Here is a 14322-nt window from a genome sequence, read left to right on the forward strand (position 1 = left end):
TTAATTGCGTATGTATTTTTATTAATTTTTCATGTTATTACATAAATATTTATTGAACAAATTATGTATTAATTTCACTAGATATGCATACATATCATGTGTACAAATAATCATAAATTCATATAAAGAACGATACCACAATAATATATAATCAATATATACTCTTCTACAATAAAAGTATGTAGTAAATATTTTAATCTATTATGTATAAAATACCTATTCCTTGTTGATAGTTGATTATTGCATATAGTACAATTCATAGTTGATTTTGTGACGAATTAATAAATTTATATGACAATGTAATTATTGTTTCATTTATTAAAAAATATTTATGTGGTGATTTTTCGTGTCACACACAATCAACTCCAACTGTTGGGTCATGTACATTCCAGATATCCATCCAAATTGACCTGGCTCTCTCCCTCGCTTGCCGAACACCCTCAGAAGCTGCCCGTTTGGCTCGAAGATCTGAATGCGGGAGTTTCCGCAATCTCCGACCAGAATGAACCCCAATGGATCTACAGCAAACACTTCGGGATGCAAGAATTGCCCTTTGTGGAAGCCTTGCGACCCGAACTCCTTCAACTTCTCGCCCTTATAAGAGAACGTCTTGATTCTCTTATTTCCACTGTCGGCTATTATTATACGATCCTTTATAGCTGCCACTCCCGTAGGACCGTTCAGTTGAGTGATTTGAAGGTTTTTGTCGCCATTAATGGGACTATAGACTCCAACGAAATGTACAAATGCGCCTGTTTCAACGTGGAACACCTAAAATTTTAAATTTTGAAATAAGGATATATTATCAGCACAATAAAGCAATGGGAAAATCAATAGATAGTCCATGAAAGTTGTATAAATTAACTAAAAGTTTTCTATGTTTATTACCCATGGAAAATATTTATCTAACTCTTCATTAGCATAGCACTACAGGCGTGAGCCCAATGCGTTGCAATGTGGTAAGTAAATCAGTACACAATCAATACCTACAAGTAAGTACATTTATACACTAGACTGAAATTTAAGTCTGGGAATCGTTGATATATATTTTACTAATATTAAACTATTATTATTGTAATTCAATAAATATCAAAACTTCTCATTAATATAAAAGTTAAAAATCTATAATTATAATTAAAAAGCCCAAAACCTATTAAAATCAAGCTATGTAATTGGAGTATAGATATTAATACAAAAAACATACAGATTCGTGTGTAATGCATGATGATAGTCGCGAGTGAAACAAATAATATAATGCTGCTATACCAGACTAAATTTATTTGCTAATAACTTTGCTATTTTTTGCTTATAAATGTATATATATAGATTTTAAAATCAGTGGTGGTGCGTACAAACGAACCATGAACCGCTTCTTCCCCTAACCAAATTTCCAAATCAAGATATAAATAATCCGCTGCACTTAAAACATATTTCTTCTAAAGCTTTGGGATTTATAAACGTGTATATGAGTTTTATCACAAAGTGTGAAGGCTACACAACAGCAGTTCGAATTTGATAAATACTATATTTTTAATAGTTCTACTTATATTATATTGTTTACAAAATTGGTATTCTTATTATGTTTCAGCTGAGGTTGTGCTTTAAGCCCTATATCCAATGAGTTAAGTTATCATCGTGTTCATTACACCTGTACTTTACAAAACTTAAACTATTATTTCTATGTACACTACTATTAAGTACTATTGTATTGAATTTATTTTGACTAAATAAATGGTTAACATTAAGCACTATGATATTTTACCCACAACATTCTTGAAGTCGCAACTCATGAACTACTATTACTACATTCTTTATGAATTTATAAGATACAACAATATTATTCTTACATGTTATAATAATTTGGACTGATTTTAAATATGTATTTTACCATAGACAGTAATCTAGATAGCATTCAAGTAATTTATACTATGTTTATGTACTTTTTGTAAATTTTTCAATGGCCACGGTACTAGTAAGTAGTAAAATAATGATATATTACCTGAATTCTATCGTTTCCGGTGTCACAAACATATAAATAATTCTCGTTTGGTTCAATTGCAATGCCTTCAGGAGATCTTAAGAATCCTTCCTTGCTTCCCTTAGAACCAATAGTTCTCAAATAGTTGCCAGTTTTGGATAAAACATGGATGCAATGAGCCCATTTATCTACAAATAGTTATATTTAAAGTATATATTTTGTGTAATGTTTTTATTTTCATATATGTATTACCAGAAACAAATATTTCTTCACGTCTTTGAGAGAAAGCAATACCCTGTGGACACAGCATCTTTGCATCGGAGAACCTCTCTATAATCTTTCCTTTGAGTTTATCCATCACAATTACTGTCTGGGAGTCTGTACTACAAATGAACAAATTGTCCGACCATGGTGCTATTCCAACACCAGCTGGTCTGGGACATTTTTTCCAAATCATTCTCGGCGTGAAGTTTCTTGATCTAAATAACAACATTCCATTTAATATATTTTTATCACATATTATAGATGATATAATTATATACCTGTAATATAGGACCATTTTTGCTGGATTCTCCAGTGGATTTTCAACACCTCTAACTTCAACAATAACCGGTTCGTCGTTTTCAACGTCTTCGGGTCCTTCAGTGTCATTTTCAATGCAAAATTTATCTTGATCCAGTGAATATTTAGATTCGCCCCAATTTGTAACGTCATTCAACAACCCGACAGCCATTTGATGGAAGTTCATAAAGGCGCTAACCTTTTCATTGTCAGTCTTCTTAACGTCATAGTCCTTTGTCACATAATTAGTAACAGTCAACTGCAGTTTATTAAGGTTTTCGTCTATTAATTTGACAGATGCTTCTCCTTGTTCTAATATTATAGCAGCTTCTTTAACCAAATGTATTTTCTTCTCTTTGATTTCAACGATTTTCTTTTCAGCTGTAGTAACAATTTGATTCACCAACCATTCATTGCGATCCTATTTATTAAAACATATTTAAGTATTATAACTATTATATATTTTAATGTAAAATATATAATAAAATTACTTTGTAACTATCCAATCGATGATTCAAACGCTTCGATGCTGATTTTAACTCGTTGAGAAGTGAACTGATCTGCGACTTCAACTCAGTGATATGTGCTGGCCAACAAACAGCACAGAATGTCTACATTGATGTATAAAACATTTGTAATATTCCATAAATTATATAAAAAAACATTTAACAAGTTATACCTGTTTGCAGTGCTCACACAATTGTTTTCTATTCATATCGACCATCGATTTACACTGACAGCATCTCATCTGCTCCATCGAGTCTTCATAAACTCTTGCAAGCATGGATTCATTCGGTGGCGAATTCCCAATTTGCTTCAAAAAGATATCAACATACAAATTCGACGGGAGCTTCTCGATGTAATCTTTTGATGTGATGGGAAAATTCACTTTGCAAGTCGGGCAAGTCAATACATTATCTATAATTGATGGGAAATGATATATGATGTATGTAATTATTTTTTTAACTAAATTAAGCTTATAACCTTTAATTTTGCTCCTAAGACAATCTGCACAGAATGTATGCTGACATAACAACATTTTTGGCTTGTTGAACTTCTCTGCGCACAACGGACAGCTTATCAGCTCGTTTACGGCCCCTATGGAACTTCTGCAAAACAAATATAAAGAGCTTGTATTAACTTTTTAATTATTTTTCTGTTCATTTACATTATTACTTTTATGAAACAATTATATTTAAAAAGTGTTGAGAGTGACATCATTGAAAAAACAGCAGCTTATAGAGGTAGACCAAAAAACCGGACTGTACATTGCAACTACAAATTAATCTTATTATAACAATGATTAATAAGAAACAAATACTATTTATATTGTATTTGATTATTTTATTTGTTAAAAATTTTAATATTTACTTGTATTGTATGTATGATCAATAATCTGCATACGTATATTTGTCTAGTTGAGCTAAACATTTGTTAGTTGAAAACTATTTAACATTGGACTGGAATACCATTAAGCATATAATTGTACATATATCAGTATCATGTTACACTTTAGGTTTTATTTATTATACTTATTTTCCCATAGAGGTATTTTTTCTTCTTGTAAAGCGTTTACAATTTTTGCAGAAAATATAGAGCAAAATGAAAAACGTATACGCGTTAGTTCTGTAATATGTTTTAATGGAGAGTGTAGCGAAAACAGCCATAAAATACAAATATACAAATCAGCCATAAAATACGAAGGCACAGTAGTTGCTTAAAATTAATCAAGGGGTAGCAGGTTATTCGCTTTTTGTACAATATGCTAGTTCATAGCGTAATCGAATATGCCTCCATTGTCCAAAATCCCAGTGAAGTGAAGTTCTACAACTTGCTCAATTGCTTCACTGAGTACACGCTACATTGAGAATACAACGAATATTTGAACAACGCTGCTAACAAAAGGAGCTAGGATACAATTATGGATATGATCTGTACGTAAACACATACTGCTTATTATATAGGTATGTAAAGATTTTCCTCTGAATCTATTCTAATAACAAGAAGTATCATACTTTGCCACGCTGGGATTCTATACATTGGAGCCATATTTGAGAACGTTGCACTAACATATTGTACATAACTTATTAATGTTCCATATGCTCCGCATAACAAAACCGAACACCATGTTCGAATTTTAAGAGTATTCCTCTGGAGAAGAAGATCTGAAAAAATACAGCGACTACACGTCTCTAAGTAAGTATGAGCATATAATAATGTATGCCATTAATAAAGAGGAGAAAGAGTAACGGACCCAAATTGGATCCCTGCGGTACTCCAAAAGAGCGAAAAACTCATCGGAGTGAAGAGTACTATAGCTATAGCTTACATATTGACGTCGAGCTTTTAAGTAACTCAAGAAAAAGTATATTATTATCCTCTTTACAAATATTAGATAACATATTTTTTACAGTCACTTTTGATGAAATTCACATTACTACTAACACTAACAGCGCTAAAGTAAGCTTGCTGGAGAATGGATTGTAATATGGTGGTTACCTTTTTGTCTCTCATGTGAAAATAATGAATAATTGATTTTTTAGTCAATTTTATTAAATACATTGCATATAACTTGTATTAAACAATCATGTATGTATATAACAATTTTGCATTTTACCTTCACCAGTTTTTGAATATTAAGTAAATTCTTTAGATGTTAAGGTACATATGTTTCACTTGATTAAAGGTCATGGTTTGTGGTTGTTTAATGGGCAACCACAAAGCGATATGAATGTTAGTAATTGCTATTATTATCATTATCCTCATTTTTTCTGAATTAATGTTGAAATAATTCGAAATTTTTATCATTGAAAAATTATGATAAAACCAATATTATCACATAAATTTCATTACTAAAGGTCAAACATTATTGATAGATTAAACATAAACGAACATACCTTTTGTGTTTGTCTTGTATGCTCATCTGGATACTTTGTGTCCTTCTCACTGCAGGAGCTGGTTTTCTTGCCCTAAGTTCTGTATCGTTGTTGTCTACTAGGTCGTTATCCACGGGCAAATTATTGCTAATATTTTGAGACATCTGCTTCTTCACGAACCGCAAAATATTGTTTTTTTTCTTGTCCTCCGCCATGATTGCGTGCTTCCACTAGAACAGTCCTACGCAGAAAAAAACGATCAAATTAAATTTATCAGTAGATTGTTTCACATAATCCGATATATCTATCTTATATGTTTTATCGGTGATTTATCTTACTTTTAGAATAAAAAGTACATAACATATATTTAAGATAAGCCACGATTATAGCGGACAAACAATAATAAAGTGATTGCACATAGTTCAAACTTTATATTACGCAGCATAGCTAAGAAGATAAACGATGAGAAAAGAATTTAATTTATTTATTTTTGTATCAAATATGTTATTAAAATTAAAAATAATTTTGGATTGTACTTGTATGTTAATTAAAAAATAGCTGGTTTTAAAATTTTCTTTTGTGTTTTAAATTTGAATTTGTGTTCCAGCTAAGTTACAATCTTTTATCACTATGTCAATTGATTATACATATTTGTTACTATTAAACTATTCGGATTAAATTTCCAATGATTATCGATAAAACTTGTCTTATATGAATTAAATGTAATATATACATAGATATGAAATATGCGTAAGTAAAACTATTTTATACATTAATGTAAGAGGTCTTAAAACTATGACTTTTTATTTTAATTTTATTCTAATATTTGGAATAAAATGACTCATCGACGAGTCACCCCTTATCTAGTTTTCAAAAGCGGTTTGGCGTGGTACATTTGCGTCATGGACATAACTGATATGGCAAATATAAATATTATATTATTCATACAAACAAATAATTTTGTCTGTAAAAATCGATTTTAACTAATTATTTAAAATATTTGTCGGATTCGTCAACTGAACCGCCCTATCATTTAACAATTGGACCACTCAACGGAGATTATTAACCCTTCCGTGCCTGTGGGGTCTATTGACTCCCCCAACTTTTTGGTTTTTCTCAAATAACTTATTTAATATAAATCCTATTTGTCGCAAACTTTTTGTATTTGTCAAAAATAGTTTAAAGAATTAATATTAAAAATAATCATTGTACTTTATTATCTCCAATCGCGAGAAAAAAATAAAATCAACTCTAATCGCTACTGTCGCCGCGTGATTTGTATACCTGAGTCAGTTTTTAGAGAAATTCGCCTTCTAAGAATTTCGCGCGGCGCCCCCTCCACGCGGTTCTTTCAACGCTTTATCGCAAACTACACCGTTCCCCAAAAAAACATACAGTACGAATTGAACCGCCAAATTCGATCGTTATTGTTATTCTATTTCTCACGTTACTTTTGAAATTGTAAAATGGCTGATCGGCTTGTAACTGACGAAGAGTTGCTAAGAATTTTGCAAGATTCTGACGAGAGTAGTAGCAAATACGATAGCGATATCGATATTGATAATACATTTCAAAAAAGACATTTCTCCCGTAAATCGTATCGAAGTTCAAGCGTTTATAGGCATCCTATTATCTTCTGGAGGATTGAATGGGGGTAAAATACAGTTCAAAGAATTATGGACAACAAGCGAACTGTTCAAACAATATTTTTATTCAGCGGCCATGACTAGAGATAGATTTTCGATGCTCAGATTTGATGATCGTTTGACCAGAGAAGATATTTTTTAATAAATGCATTTTATTGTACTCACGTGTACATAATCACAATTTATAGTTTATTTCTCCGAGCAGCTGCAGGTTATTTCTTATATGTATTCATATAATATTTATTACAATTTGCCAAAGTAACTGTGGCTACATACTCGTGTACATATACATGCATAACGTCCACCAAATTTAATCGATTTGAATGATTCTCTAGCCAATTCCTTCAATTTTTATAGCCGCAATCAGAGAAATATTTCGCCCTCTAACTGTTGGCAAGGACACGAATGCCAATGTAAAAGAGTTTATTTAGAAATGAAGTCAAATTACAGAAAATAAAAAATACGATGTACATATATAAAAAGTACAAAACACTAAAAATTTATCTTACCATTAACCATTAGATAATATTGGATTACTGAGAATTTAAAGATTGTCAGATTAGTAAGATTATATTGTATTTTTTTCTATCCTGTTATAAGGAAATCATAACATATTTTTTTGAGTAAATATTATCTCCCGTCAGATATTACTGGCTCACTGGAAGTACCGAATCTCAGAAATGACACATTTTTTTAGAAAATGAGAATTTTTTCGAGTTATTATTTTTAAATTATTAGCACGATACACATAAAAACTTATGGATAAGAATTCAGTTTGCCTGGAAGATTTCCCATTACGGTGGAGAAAATTACAATGGTGAGTGAATATTTGATTGCAATTGAATTATATATCAATAAACTCGTATTAGCAAAAATGTCATTTCTCACTTTTATAGATAATCATTTGCACAAAATATCACAATCCGAAAGAAAGGTGTGCTTGAAAAAAGTTTTTACAAATTTGAAATTAATATAAAATGTTAATATATATATGTATAAGATAAACATATTTTTTAGTGTTACACTAGATTTTTTTTGTGTTTATAAAATAAATGTGTTTTATTTTTTCAAATTTATATTTTAATTTTAAAATAGTATTTATATATTGACTTTTTTGTATAATAACAACATAAATGTTGCAACAATTTTTTATTTCAAAAATTGAAATAATAAATAAATGAAATACTTGTTTATTTTTTTGGGTTACTCCGTAGTTTTATGTACCGAGCGCGCGGCGGTCATTCGTATACCTGCAAAGCTAGTCTGCAGCGAAATCTCGGCGTTTACGTCGTCGCTTTTTGCGTCGTAATGATTAATTAAAAAATCCTAAATATTGACCAGATGATGAAGCTTATCATGAATAACAAATTTTATACTTAGAATTATCCATTTTTAAATATATTTGATGAAGAATTCATCAATATTTTGACTTGAAATGTTTGGGGGAGTTGAGCGACCCCATCGGATGTCATTTTTCATTTCGAGGCACCGTGACGTATGGGTTAATAGGGTTTAAAGCAATCTAAAAGATTAAAAAAAAACAGGCGTGATCCCAATTATATGCTATTTAATCACAGACCCCGGTGCCAAAGCCAGTCGGTATGTGATAAACAAAGAAATGCCTAAGACCAAAATCTTTGTTCAAATGAGATATGAAAAAACTTTTATTCAGTGTATGTCAATGTATCCGCCACGAATCAGAAAGATTCGTTGCAAATTCATTGAGAAAGAATAAGACACGCATTCGGAACTGCTATCTAAACGGCTATTTGCTATCTTCTCTAGTAGCCAACGGAAATCTGTGTCAAAACTCGCCACTCTTATGTATTTGGCCGAACCATCGAAAGGGACAGAAAACAAAATATCATATGAAAAGTGCCACAGTTAAAAATACGGGTATACAGGAAACCATATATCACTTCCTAAGATATTCCTTCTGAGATTTTCTCTGACTTATCTATTAACATTCACATCGGAGCATCCACTTCAAAGTTCAAGGCATAAGAACTTCAAGAGCTCTTCAATTCGTACGAACTTCAATCCCAAGAGGAGGGTGACTCAGCTGCAGACCATCGAAAATTGCCACCGCTTCTCTCTTCGCATCCCTTGGTCCAATTCGACATTCGGAACCCAGACACACCCACAGACAACTTCACATATAACGAACATATACAAACCGTATGTGACGATCTCAATTGTTGCACAAAAAAATATAGCAACAAGCACCCCTGACAAAAAGGTAAGGACAGTTAATTTAATAATAATAACGATAAAATTATTTATATATATATATATCACTATTCATAGCTGAGCGTTTAATTCATGTATATTAAAAATTTATTTTATTTCAATCAGATAATGCGCTGCCTTTGGTGACTTATTGCGGGTCTCTTTAATCATTGATAAACTTTTATACGTAGAGAGGCCAACCCACATACATAGATAAATAACGACATCACTAGATGATTTACTAAAGTTAAAAATATAAAATTACTGTGGTGACCGTTCGCACAAGACAAGATAATGTTTTTAGAACTAAATTTTAAAACTGATTTTTGAGAAAGATAATTAAAATAAAACATTTATTTATATAAAGCATTGGATTACCTAAGGAAATTTTGCCAAGGCACACGTGCTAGCCCCCTCTCTTCGCCAGGCGCCAGGGAAATAAAGAGCTTTGAGTCACGCTGGAAAATGGATTTTGGATCGTCAAACAAAGCATAGTACAGTGCACTTTATTTTTTCTGGCTTTATTCCGAGTTTAATTTTACCCTTAGCTTGTCAGGCTTTTCATTAAAGGCCTTTTAAAAAATGTATAGCTTTGTGTCTCTACTTTAAACTCAAGATCCTGAAATTATTATTATATGAGTATGAAAATAATAACATTACGTACCCTGCAAAAAATTTAAATAAAAAAATATTTACAAAAAATATAATTTTATCTTTTGCCTCACCTGTATAAGATGTTCAAAAACGGTAATGTTTGAACGTAAAATATTTAATGATTTTTTCTCGCTTGTTTTATCAATTACACTTTAAAAGTGGTATTTATTAACACTTTAAGTAGCATTTATCACTTTACTTAATATTATGAAAATATTTTAAATAAATTTACGATTCGCTGAACTGGCAAACGCGTAATGTGCACCTACCGGTCTTTCTGTGTACGTGCAAAATTAAGGTTAAATCGTAAAGATACATCTTTTGCACTACCTAGGCTTGCATTTCCGAATAAGGTGTGGAATTATCCAAGATAATATTTTATAATTTTAATATCAATAAATCTTAATGCCGATACGCACTTCATCAAATTAAAGTTGAATATAAATACCCTATTCTATATATCAAAACAATAACATGCATCTAATTATATATTTGATTAACGGTATATGTAATATTTGAAATGTAGTGGTGAAGAAGGAAGCTTTGTATCTCTTGGAGAAAAAAGTAAACCAATATCTCCATAAGAGATGGATATCCAAGAATGACTGTCGCCGATATGCGCAATGATAATTGTCCAGTTATATTTGTGGAAAATAAGTCTTTAGTATAAAATCAGTAAACCATTTCTAGACCGGAACAATAAAACGTGTTAGAATTTGCAATGGTAAGTATTGGGTTCACACTTTCGTTCATATTCAACGAAATTTATACGAAGTAAATAGATTCGCATAGAGAGATGTGTCAAGATGCATTCTGCATGCGAAATTTTGTGGTACAGAATGACAATTAGATGAAATTGACACCTTTCGTCTCGGATAGGACACAATTGTAAGCAATTGAATGCTAAGTAAACCAACATTACAATATAATTCTTAGAATAACTCCTGATGATGATAAAGTAATATTTAAATTAGTACAAAGATTTTTTCTTTAAACCTTACAATAATTTATTAGAAGGGTAAAAGCACATAGTACTAGTCTGACGTGAAATGTAAAGCGGCTGCTTTCTCGACGGTCTTCTTGGTCTATACTCCGCGTAGCTTGGCTGAATTTTCGATTGATTCGAGTTGAAAGCGAAAAGCTAGAATATTCAAGTTCTTACTGAAATTTATGATGTAAGCACTGATTGAGATGTACGAGTTTATATACTCAAACTTAGGGAAAACCTTTGCCCTTCATACTCAATCAGATAAAAAAACTGCACCGCGTGTGAATCGGCAGATTGCAAAAATGTTTGGGGGCTTTCACCAGAGTTATACCATTAAATTTGCATGTCGGCGAACATAAATTTAATTTTTCAATAATCCAAAGAGGTTTTTTATCTCTATCTTGGTAAAAATATGAAAAATGCAAACTAGCAACATTTTATTTACGATTCGGTTATAAATATGGGAGCCCGAAATTCCTTCGTAATTTGACGCTCTGTAATCGATCGTAGTAGATCGATCGATTTCAGAGCGTCCATTATAACAAATCATCATCCTATTGAAGTTAATCGTCTCCAAAGTCTCTGTTCATCAATAATTTAAGAATATCTTCAATAATATACTGTATAATACAATCACTTACTCTATATATACATCTGGACTTGCACCTGCAACCGTATAAAATTCAGATTACACAAGAACTGAAGCTTAAAGACCATGGACAGCGAATAATTAACGCAGATTAGGTGTTGATGCTGATTTTTCATAGAAAACCTTCTTCTTTGATGTAGCACATTTTCACCTCTCTAAGAATGTTAATAAGCATAATTGCCACATACAGGGCAAGGAAAATCTTCATGTGATTCAAGAGGGAGCATAACATGCCCAAAAAGTGTTTTTTTGATCCCATTGTGGTCAGGTGGCGTTATTGGGCCTTACTTTTTTGAAAACGATGAAGGTCAGAACGTCAATGGTGAGTGCTATAGTTGCATGATAACCGATTATTTTTGACACGAAATCTATGATGATGTGGATGACAGGTGGTTTCAACAAGATGGTGCAACTTGCCACACTTTTTGGATGTTTTGCGTGAAAACTTCCCAGGTCGCATTATTCCACGTTTTGGAGACGTCAACTGGCCGACAAGATCACGCTGTTGGATTTTTTGTGGGGTCAAGCTAAGTCGTGTCTACGCCGACGAACTCGTAAAGTATGAGCACCTAAAAACCAACACAAGTTATAGCCGAGATACTGCTCGAAATTCACGAAAAATTATTTTGATTTTATTTTTCTTAATTAATTAAATACATCAAATGTTCGATTATTAAAAAAATCCAAATATATCACTAAAGTTGTGAAGGGTTTTAAATTTCGGAAACTAAAGTTTGCTTACCTTTATATATGTAAGTATATATGTCACTGATTCCAGATTGAAGAGTAAGGTGGTTAATAATTACTTGTTGGTATTAATTATGTCGTTTTGCTTTACTGTTATAACGTATTGGGCTTATGCCGTCAGATTACAACGGAAGATTCATACTAAAAAAAAAAATATTTCACTACAAATTAAATTTAATATTTAAAAAAAAATAAAATATTCTACCACGAATAAGAAAAAAATTATTAACGAATAGATAAATATTCAAATAACGAATTAATAAAAAAACAGGCGAATATATTCGGTATTTGAATATTAAGATTGAAATTTCATTATTTTCATTGACATTGTTCACATAGCATATCGATTGGCTTAGTGTAAGTGTAAAATTGCTAACTCTATATTTGACAACTTTACAGGAGAAACTAAAAACTAAATAGACAACTTGAAAATCTATCTTCAAAATCTCCAATGAAACAATATCTCAATTTTCTTAATATGAAATTTTGGAGATTTTTGAGCATGTGTATTTCGATTAAAGTTACATGATGCCATTGCTAAATCATTTTCACCCAAAAGTAGAGTTAGCTAATTTACACTTTAAACCATCGATATATAATATTGTTACACAATAATTAAAATAAGACATTATAAAACTATTATATATATATTTATCTTATACTAGACAATTTACTTATCTTTTTTACTATTTTATTACGGTGATCTTTAATATTTCATGTTAGCATACATATAACTGTTCTTATAATGTAAGTAACATATTTACAACTATTTGAAGAATATTATCTAACATATGATTTATATATGTATTGTATTTATAATTAATAGATACATACATTGGTCTTTAACCACATTTGTATTGAAATTAATTTATTATTTACTCTCTCATTGTTTTAATATAAATCATTTATATTGTTTGAATAATTACTAAAACAAATGACATTTTTATTAACATTATAGATCTATCTACTGTTTCCAAAATTCTAATTATATATATATATATATATATATATAAATACTGCTCCAATGGTATTGTTTACATCCTAGCAATTAATTATAATGCAGTCTCTGAGAAATATTTTTCTGTGAAGGCCGTTTGTTTTTCACCCAAAATATAATATATATTAAAGCTATATTGATTTAGAAGTTAGCAGTAAAAAAATCATATAGCTGGAGTGTTTTCTTGTGACGAATTTTTATAAAGATAAAGACACATTTTCAGAATTATAATATAGAGAAGATTGCTTTCGGTGTCCATTCACCTATTTAATTAGCAATGCTTAGTGTTATATCAGAGCTTACAGTGCTTAATATGTATGCGAGTTCACATATGTTAGCTTTATTGAAGAGGTCAAATCCTCAAAAAATCCGCCCCAAATGAAGTTATAAAGCCAAAAGAATCGGTCGGTCATCGCCAGTAGCTTCGACAGTCTTCGTCCAGAGCAGAAGCAGCAGCAGGTCGTGGAAGGAGGTCTCGGCACATAACCCAGTGGCCGAGTGACGACCGGCGGTGGTGAGTGACCAGTTGGAGAGTGACGGCGCCGACGAGTGCACCACCCGACGACGACGATCATGTCGTCGTTTGCGGCGTCGTACTTCACCATCGCGCCGTGTGATTTAGTGCCCGTTGTTTATTGTTAACGCTGACAATATACTCATCATAATATATACCGGTGCCGGATGCGAACCGTCGTCACTGGCACGCCGACGACCACCGGGTGGTCGACGTCGGCGTCGAGGAAACCTACCCAGAGCTACTTCCCTGAACTACCCTACGCTGCTGCTCCATTGACTTGATCATTTTTAACTCGGAAGATATCATATAAAGGTATATATTTGTTTTATAGTTAATTTTGTCCTGTAAATAAATGCATACTGAGGCATATTGTCTCTAAAATAGACTCCAATATTGCTCCTAGATTATTATTAAAATAAATATATTTGGTTAAAATTAAGTCCACGTTTAGACCTTTCCATAAAATCATCTTATTCAAAT

General features: G+C 31.6%; 2 protein-coding genes across 5 annotated transcripts in view; one reads left to right on the forward strand and one right to left on the reverse strand.

Moving 5' to 3' along the window:
- Positions 1 to 13861, reverse strand: LOC148232987 (uncharacterized). Of its 2 annotated transcripts, XM_088190015.1 has the most exons (11): positions 13629 to 13861; positions 12324 to 12469; positions 9669 to 12150; positions 5437 to 5656; positions 3524 to 3648; positions 3219 to 3457; positions 3031 to 3150; positions 2521 to 2960; positions 2231 to 2457; positions 2000 to 2166; positions 1 to 771 (listed from the first exon to the last, which is right to left on the reverse strand). In XM_088190015.1, the coding sequence occupies exons 4-11, from the start codon at positions 5628 to 5630 to the stop codon at positions 319 to 321; spliced, it is 1965 nt and encodes a 654-aa protein (XP_088046141.1). In that variant the 5' UTR covers positions 5631 to 5656; positions 9669 to 12150; positions 12324 to 12469; positions 13629 to 13861; the 3' UTR covers positions 1 to 318. The 2 variants fall into 2 exon arrangements, with proteins under 2 accessions (XP_088046141.1, XP_088046140.1); XM_088190014.1 differs by lacking the exons at positions 9669 to 12150; positions 12324 to 12469; positions 13629 to 13861 and adding an exon at positions 5754 to 5799.
- Positions 13737 to 14322, forward strand: part of LOC148232988 (uncharacterized) — a 20259-nt gene continuing 19673 nt past the window's right edge. For all 3 annotated transcript variants that reach the window (XM_088190016.1, XM_088190017.1, XM_088190018.1), the window contains exon 1: positions 13737 to 14154. The gene's annotated coding sequence lies outside the window, so the exon portion shown is untranslated. The remainder of the gene's footprint in view (positions 14155 to 14322) is intronic.

Source organism: Plectrocnemia conspersa, unplaced genomic scaffold, assembly GCF_051122295.1.
Source record: "Plectrocnemia conspersa isolate PC_06_02 unplaced genomic scaffold, ASM5112229v1 ptg000008l, whole genome shotgun sequence".
Lineage (NCBI taxonomy): Eukaryota > Metazoa > Arthropoda > Insecta > Trichoptera > Polycentropodidae > Plectrocnemia > Plectrocnemia conspersa.